The sequence below is a fragment of the Lolium rigidum genome, chromosome 7 (assembly GCF_022539505.1).
Source record: "Lolium rigidum isolate FL_2022 chromosome 7, APGP_CSIRO_Lrig_0.1, whole genome shotgun sequence".
Classification (NCBI taxonomy): domain Eukaryota; kingdom Viridiplantae; phylum Streptophyta; class Magnoliopsida; order Poales; family Poaceae; genus Lolium; species Lolium rigidum.
This window is the reverse complement of record NC_061514.1, coordinates 351999765-352007972: the sequence shown is the minus strand read 5'-3', so window position 1 is coordinate 352007972 and position 8208 is coordinate 351999765. Positions and strand designations below refer to the sequence as shown.

Here is an 8208-nt window from a genome sequence, read left to right as displayed (position 1 = left end):
TTGACCGCATCCACGTCTTCATCTGGTTGACTACTGCCGCCAAAAGCGTTGGGGCTTATAACCCGAAGGAGTCCGTCGTCGTGCTAGTCCTAATCGATGACATCGCTGACTTTGCCACCACACATGTTGCGGTGAAAAGTGACGACACCGCCACCAAAGCTGACATCGTTGCCGCGTTCGCTACTCCCATCTACAACAATGCCGCCACAGGTCTAGCTATAGGAGGCGAGCCCGGTAATGACGGTGGCAACGAGTCGCTCTTCTTGGCCCTCGACTACGATTCAGATGGCTGCTCGGTGACTCCATCTCAGGCAGGATTGGGACGTCTATTTTTGTGTTCATGGAAAATCCAACAAACAACACCACGATGACGACAACCACAAAATAATGGCACATTGACCCCCGGATTAAGAATAACAAACGTGGGAACTGGTGCCAACGCTCTAGACCTGAAAAAAGGAGGATTTGCAGGGCATCACGGTGTAGATGCGCCACCAAAGTGGCTCGCCGGGGCTTTGCAAGCCGTTAGAAGAATCCACCAACGGCATTCATGTGGCGAACGAGGAATACGCAAGTGGTGTTCAGCGCAGGACAACAACGCCATCATCGAGCTAGACGGCGGCGAGTCCGGCCTAACGACTTCTTGTCGTCCTTCTAGGATGAGGACGCCAACATCGGAGAAGGTGACAGCGATGGGGCGGAAAGCTACACCGGCAGCCTCAACTTGGGCGCCTTTGACTTTCGTGAGTAGATTTATGTTTAGTTCCGTTAAGTTTCATTCAAGTCATAGTAAAAATCCTAAATATTTGAATGAAATTTGCCCGTTTCATTTAAATTTTGTTTTTAGTTTTTTTTGCAAACTTTATTAATGGGGTGCCCGGTATGGACAGCCCCTCCCAAAGTGGCCGCCGTTTCTGCCCGGCGCCCCCAAAGCGCTTGTCTGCCGCTGTTGCCGAGGAACGCCGGTGGAGATGCTCAAAGATTTCCTTAGTCCTATAACCACCTATCATTCTCTAAAAAAATTTTATCTATCAATGTCTAAAATAAAATCCAAAAGTACTCCAATTTGTAGCACGAGTTCAAGAAAAGGAAGATACCGAGCTCTCATTCCCCCCCCGAACCGCTCTAGACCATCTACAGTACCTGCCCCTCTTCTCCTCCTCGCCGGGCCTCTCCTTCCTCCTCTCCGCCGGAATAGCCGGCCTGAGATGGAGAGGAGAAGGCGCCGGAGTATATATTCGTAGTAGTAGGTTTAGCTTTGGTCCCTATGTGGCGTATGGAGTTGATGCCGGGAGAGAGGTGGTGGATCCGAGCTCTGGCACCGCAACGTCTTCTTCCTCGACCTCATGGAGCTCCGGTGGTCGGAGCCGAAGGTGTGGCGGCGGAGGGAGATGAGGATCTCCATAAATAAGGCTGGCTCTGGTGGATCTGGTGGCCACAGATGCAGCGACGAGCTGCTTCTTCTTCCTCGTCAGGGTGACGAGAGGGAGGAGTTCTTGCTTGCTGACTCTGCCAGACCACCACATCTGCTGCAGGGGAGCAGATCTGCTTCTCGTCGGAGGTCTATCACGGCGCCGTTGTCGCCGTACTCATTGGCCGAAGGGCGGCCCCTCCATCTGGAGAGCCTCTGTGCTCTCGTCTCTGGAGCTCTTCAGCAGAGGACTCAAGCCGGCGGCCTCCAACGCCCTGCCTCTGCATCTCATGGTCGAAAGGCGACCCTCCTCATCCTCTACTTCCCAGAGACCAAGAAGTCCGAGGGGAAGATCTTCTGCTCTCGCCACGACGCTGGGCCAAGTGGTTCGTCCCCGGCGCCGGTGTCAATGATGTGGCGGAGCATCTCGATGGCAACCAGTTGCGGTGCAGAGCTTCAAGGACCCGATTGCTTTTTTCCTATTCTTTCTAGGGTCTGTTCTGCAAAAGCTAGGTCCTTATCCAGAATATCCCCGATCTGTGGGGGTTTTTCTGTAAAATGTAATCGCAGCTTCGTTAATATAAGCAGCTCCTAGGGCCCTACCCTGTTCAAAAAAAAAAAAGGAAGATAGATGTGATGGCGTGTCGTAAGTAACAAATTCACCCGTCTTTCCTCCGAAGGACACAGGCGCACGCCTCCAAGTATGATAGGCATTCATGGCCGTCCACACTCTCCACACACAAAAAAAGGGCTCGGAGGCAGCTGGCAGCCGCACTGAAACCGCAAGCCAGCTATTAGAACTTTCCCCTAGTGGTTAAATACTTGATCACACAGCCTACTCTTTCCAAACACTCTGCCCACTTCACTCAATCGGTGTGCGCAGTGGTGTTGCATTTTCGCCTCAGCTAAGTGAGCTGTGCCAAGCATCAACAAGGGGATACGATGAAGCTTCTTCCTGTCACCGTAGCTCTCCTGGCCCTCTTCCTCGTTGCCTCGTACCAGGATCTCACCGTGGCTGCAGGTAACTTAAGCAGACCCATTACCCAGGCACTCATGCTCTGTTCTTTCACACTACAATCTTCTAGCTAGCTGATGAACAGCTCTTGTGTTTTCTTGCTCTGTCTTCGGGCGGATTTACTGCAGATGGTGCCGCGGCTGTTCCTGACAGCGTGTGCGACGGCAAGTGCAAGAAGCGGTGCTCGCAGAAGGTGGCCGGGCGGTGCATGGGCCTGTGCAAGATGTGCTGCGGCAGGTGCGCCGGCTGCGTGCCGTCGGGGCCGTTCGCCAGCAAGGACGAGTGCCCCTGCTACAGGGACATGAAATCCCCCAAGAGCGGCCGCCCAAAGTGCCCTTAGATCCACTAGGAATTGGATGGTGCTTCTCCCCAGCTAGTGATAGTGACGAGTGCCGTGAGTTGGAGGTAGGGATTAGCGAGCTTTGTTCTGAATAAGTAGTGTTAGATCCGGTCGAGGAGAAGTCCCTTCTCGCATTCTGTGTCCTGGAACTTCGCAATTCTTCTGTGTGTTGTTTGGTGCAGAGTCTGCTGACTATGGTACTCGAATTGTCATCGACATTGCTCTAGGTGGGCGATTGATGAAGAAGATTCGATGGCTCAGCGACATACTTTCTTGAGGAGTGCATAAATCTGCTGATTTCTCCAAATCTCGCAGGGCGCGTTTGGGCATTGGTCCAACAATTTTCGTCCGTTTGGTTGCTTGGATCCACTCGCGTTCCTCTCTTCAAATCAACAGAAACATAGTTCGAATAATAAGTTGTACATGAAAAAGATGCGTGTCGATGAGGCGAATCAATTTCCATAATCGGTTTCGAGTTTTGTCGGTCGTAAATCATCAATTTTGTGTATGAAGTTGAGAGCGAATTTTGCTAAATTCGTCGCATACGCTTAACCTTTTGAAATTTACTTTAAGGAGTAAGTTCACCTCAGCATTCCGCATGACTTTCATGTTGACAGGTTTTTATTTCGGTGTACATACACGAATAGATAAATAACTCGCTAATATATTGGAATGTGTATGTATACGTGAGTATAGTTTGGAGCACTCTTGCTCAACTTCTTGCTTGCCATGTTCATGGAGAGCGACGTGATGATGGTGTGTGAGAAGTCAGCCTGTATTTGGGCTTGCTCGTGGGTGCCGGCTACCTCACCACCTCTGTTCGCTTGAGGTGTGCGGGGTGGCCGCTAGTTGTTCGTTTAATTCCTTCAAATTAAGCGTCGTCCGCTGTGCCCACCAACACCCGCCAACATCATCACATAGTAGTAGACAGGAGCTCATCTTCCGCTAGATCTCCGTACCGCTCAGCTCCCCATAGATTTTGCCGAATATCTCCGGCTTCCCAAAGACATTGGCGGCCGCCGGTTGCTCCCCATGGATCTAGCCGGGACTCTTTTGCTTGAGGGGCGGTGGCTTGGCCGAGGAAGAGGAGCGGAAGGAGGGGGCTCGGCGGCTTGGCCGGGGAAGGGGATCGGAGGGAGGGGCAGCTGACGGATGGAGAACTCGCCGACTCCATGGAGCTTCGATGCAGAGGGGGTGAGCAGAGGGGGCGGACTTTCGCCGGCCATGACGCCCGTTGCCAATGCCTTGAAGTGGTGAAGCCTCAATGAATCGCTACAATCGAAGCGGCATGGCGGCTGTAGCGTATGCGCCGCCACTGCCCATCATTAATTTTCCTTTGACCGTGGGCCTTAACTTACGGGAATTAACTGGGCTGGGCTGGTGGCGCCGTGGACAGCCCGTGACCACTTACATGCCTAGTGAGAAGTGAGAAGTGGATAATGCATGGTGCGGGTGGCTTGGTGATGTTCGTCTTTGTAGTCGGCGACGTGATGATGCGTGTGACCGGCGTGACCAACGGTGTCATAGTGGTATTCAGCTTCGTCGTCGACGACATGGTTATGCTTCTGACGAGCGTGAACGGCGGTGTCATGTGTCTTCGTGGTCGGCGACGTCGTGATGCTTGTGACCGGCGTGAACGATGGTGTCATGGTGGTCTTCATCTTTGTGGTCGGCGACGTGTCTATGCTTGTGACCGGCGTAACCGACGGTATCATGGTGCTCTTCGTCTTCGTTGTCGGTGACGTGGTGATGGTTTTGACTGGTGTGACCGGCGGTGCCATGGTGGTATCTTCCTTCGTGATCGCCCACGTGTCGAAGCTTGTGCACGGCGCTGTGAAGTTTTATGATAGGTGAGGAGATGAGAGGTAAGAGCGGTGAGGCTAAAGTTGGGCTCGTATGAAAGCAAATACACTGAGCCTTACAATTCTGCTGGCCCAAAAACTTTGACCCAAACTACAAAACAACAGCCTAAATTTATACCGTGACTCGTCTGGAATAAGATGGAACAAGATGAGAATTTGTTTCCACTGAGCCGCCAGTGATGCTAAAATATGGTCAAGGTAACCAAACGCGGCGAGAATCTTCCGCTGTGCCTTCACTCCTCTAGAAGATCTGCAGTTCTCCACTAGATAGTGGGCCGTATGTTCTTAACCGGCTGCCATGTTTTTGTGCCGTGCCCTCGTGGGCTTCATTTAATATGGGTCGAGCAGTCTCGGTGCAAATCTGCGTCGTCCATTCAAACGGCAGCATTCTGGGTACCACTATAGGCCTTCACAAAGGTTGGCCTTTTTTTAGAGAATTCGCAGCATTCTGCATGGTTCGAACCTCGGTACCACTGTTGATGATTTTGTTCTGATTTTCTTCTAGTGAATTCGGCCTTTTACTCTCTATCTATGCATTTGTGACACTTCTTATCCTATTGAGTACAAACTTGTCTATATTGCGTCTTTACAATATTTGGATGCGTGCATGGGCAAGGTGTGAGGTGATAACCGGCGCTCAAAAATATCGGTAGTAGGATGAGAAATGGAACAATTGAATAAGAGGAGTCTAGACATAATCGTCGATGACGCCATTCGATCTTTTCATTTTTTGGTCGAGCCACATCAACAAAACACGTATGTCCAATCTAACAAAAACAAGAAAAATGCTAAACTAGGGTAAACCCGTATTTGTAGTGTCGTAGATGTGATATTTTTGTAAAAATTCACTAAATAGGATAAAATGTGTCACAAATGTACAGCTATACGGTAAAAACTGTAATACATTCTATCTCTATTTTTCTTCCTTCCTAGTCAACCGTGTGCGTGCCAAGTGCGCACACATGTGCACGAAGTCTGTTGGATCTCTTTTCCAATAAAGGGTGTCTTACTAAACTTAAAATAGAAGTTAATGTGAAATAAATCAAAAGTCCATTTGATCCGCTGTCGGTGCAAAATAAAAGAACTGAAACAGTAAACTCCAGGATTTTGTTTCCACTAAAAAAACCTAGAGTTGCTCTTTGTTTCTCTAGTACATAAAGTGTGGAATATGCTACACAAAGATAAGCAACTTAGACAGATGGTATACTTGTAAAAATTATGACGTAGATACAATTAGAGAGATTATATTTTGTTGTATCCGTGTGTTATTGTAATATTCCTTAAATATCCATATCAGACAACTTGTATTGATTGACAGTTATGTGAAATTTTGTGAAGCTCTTCCTTGTTTGGTTTTCTAAAGTTGTTCCTAGTCGGAGTTCATGTGAGGACACAAGTGAATATTAGACTAGTACATCGATTAGTTGATGAGTTTGTTTAGCAAGTCATAAACATGGAGATGCCACACCAATGGTGTGAACACATGTTATGAACATGGGGTTAGACTTGCCCAACATGATACATGGAAATAATGATTGCAGTTCTCTCTCTACACAATTTACACTTTGTCCTTATTTCTGAGATTGTCACATGTACTTCATATGTGAATCGACCTCCTTAGGGAGTATCAAACACTACACTGTGACATGGCAGTTATAAATGTAGCTTTCGGGTTTGTCAAGAAGCATGATGCAAGGTATGATCAATCAAGATGGAATTTGCCCCTCTCCGCCTGAGAGATATCGGTGAGCCCCTCGAGTGTTTGGATCCAGAAATGCATGGTCGTGCTAAGGTTAAGAGTTAACCTAGTTTGGGATTCCAAATCACATGATCGAGAAAGAGTGTTTAGCTTAGAGCTTAATCGAACATCGTGAGGGAAAAAGATCGAATGGCATGTACATAACATTGTGATCGTTCATCCAATATATGTGCGTTTGGGAGTTGGCATGTCTTGCTAGAGGCTGCTACCAACTATTGTCTCAGTAGAAGTACTCATGTCATGGCTACTCACGTGTGAACCTGTAGTGTCACACACACTTAATTCAGATTAGATCCGCATTAGACTAGGCTTAGGGTACTAATGGGCCTCAAGTGTTGAAACCCATCAGAGACGCCTATACAAGAGAGGCTGGGGCGAGGTGATTAGGCTTTGAACGACTCCACCCACACGCCACTTCTCTCACGCCTCAGTTGCACGCGCGGACCTAGCAGTCCAACATGTGAAGCTTTTATTCCAGACGTGTGGATACCTTGGAGCTGTTGCAACTCTAGCACTTGGGGACTCGTAAAACGAGGGGACGGGGGAGGGCGTAGTATGACTACACTGCCCGACGTGCTTCATCGTACACGTCTAGTGTTAATCTTGTAAATTATCTATGACTACAACAATCCTGGTTACATGGTAGAAACTTTTGTTTTGCGTTAGTGTAGCCTATCACTATCCCAACAATACTTGTTTTGTTAAATTTCGTAGTAGTTTAGAAAAAAATGTTGAACAACAATATAAAAGGGATAGGGATGTAATTGCTAGTTTAGAAGGGTGAGACTGCTGGCTTGTTTGACAACTTTCGTTCTTACAAGAGAAGTTAAATAAAATTATTAGAGAGGAAGAGCTAAAATAAATTCAGTGCGCTAAAAAATGGATTTTCTAGGAGGACGTAGCAATTCTAGGTACTTTATGATAAAAGCCACCTGTAGCCGCAATTGCTACAAGCCGTCAACGCAGTTGCTACAAGCAGCGGCCCCATTATTCAGGCGGCACCGCTAGAACTGCAAGAGTCGGTGTTACTGCTACAAGTGATCGCCGCAGTTGCTACAACTGGCTAAGGAAATTGCTGCAAGGAGCCGATACGGGTGCCACAATCAGCGCCATTGAAGCTGCAAGCAGACCATCGGCAGCATCGCTACTGTAAGCCATCCGACTACGGCAGGTAATGCTTGGGCTAGTTGCCGCCCACGGCGTCGCGATGAAAGACCAAATCTGCTAAGTTTGTTGGTTGGCACATATTTGTATCGGCGAGGCATCATCCTTATATTTTTTTCAAGCAATGTTTTCAATTATGAGCTACCGGCGGCGCTCACTAAATATACAGATGGGCCAGGCTTTCTGCAAGGTGGCTAAACGACGAGAAAAGGAAAAGAAAGCGGTAATACATCACACACATTCAAAGAAATAAATGGATTGCATAGAGAAAATTAATCGCACGATTTATCCATAGAGAAACATCTACGTTGTATCAGATACGGTTCGAGATATTTGAACGCGTGTGACATTTTCGCACCATAGGCGGGTGGAGGACCCACAGATGGTTGATTTTTTGGAGCGTCAACATTTTCCGCACCGCACATGAAAAAGGTTTTCCATGTGTCACGCAGGTCTTAAAAAACCTGATCTATACTAGTGACATACTCTATTTGACCACGAGAAGAAACCAAAAGGAGACAAACTAACGAGTTACTTTATACCCTAGAAGGTTTTGTAAATTTTATTACATTGATGTTATACTCAAAATCTCTCTAAAGATATTTTATAGAATGTACCATTACATATGTCTACGTAAATATTAAAGATATTTAACAT

General features: G+C 47.7%; 1 protein-coding gene across 1 annotated transcript; it reads left to right on the top strand.

Annotated features, from left to right (window-relative positions):
- Positions 1–2168: 2168 nt before the first annotated feature.
- On the top strand, positions 2169–2766 carry LOC124669728 (peamaclein-like). Its single transcript, XM_047206289.1, has 2 exons — positions 2169–2432; positions 2555–2766. The coding sequence occupies exons 1-2, from the start codon at positions 2354–2356 to the stop codon at positions 2764–2766; spliced, it is 291 nt and encodes a 96-aa protein (XP_047062245.1). The 5' UTR covers positions 2169–2353.
- The last annotated feature ends 5442 nt before the right edge of the window (positions 2767–8208 follow it).

Bases quoted from the DNA above. Each gene is read 5' to 3' on its own strand.
- LOC124669728 (XM_047206289.1), top strand. From the start codon at position 2,354: ATGAAGCTTCTTCCTGTCACCGTAGCTCTCCTGGCCCTCTTCCTCGTT. The intron at 2,433-2,554 runs GTAACTTAAGCA...GATTTACTGCAG, and splicing joins GGATCTCACCGTGGCTGCAG to ATGGTGCCGCGGCTGTTCCT.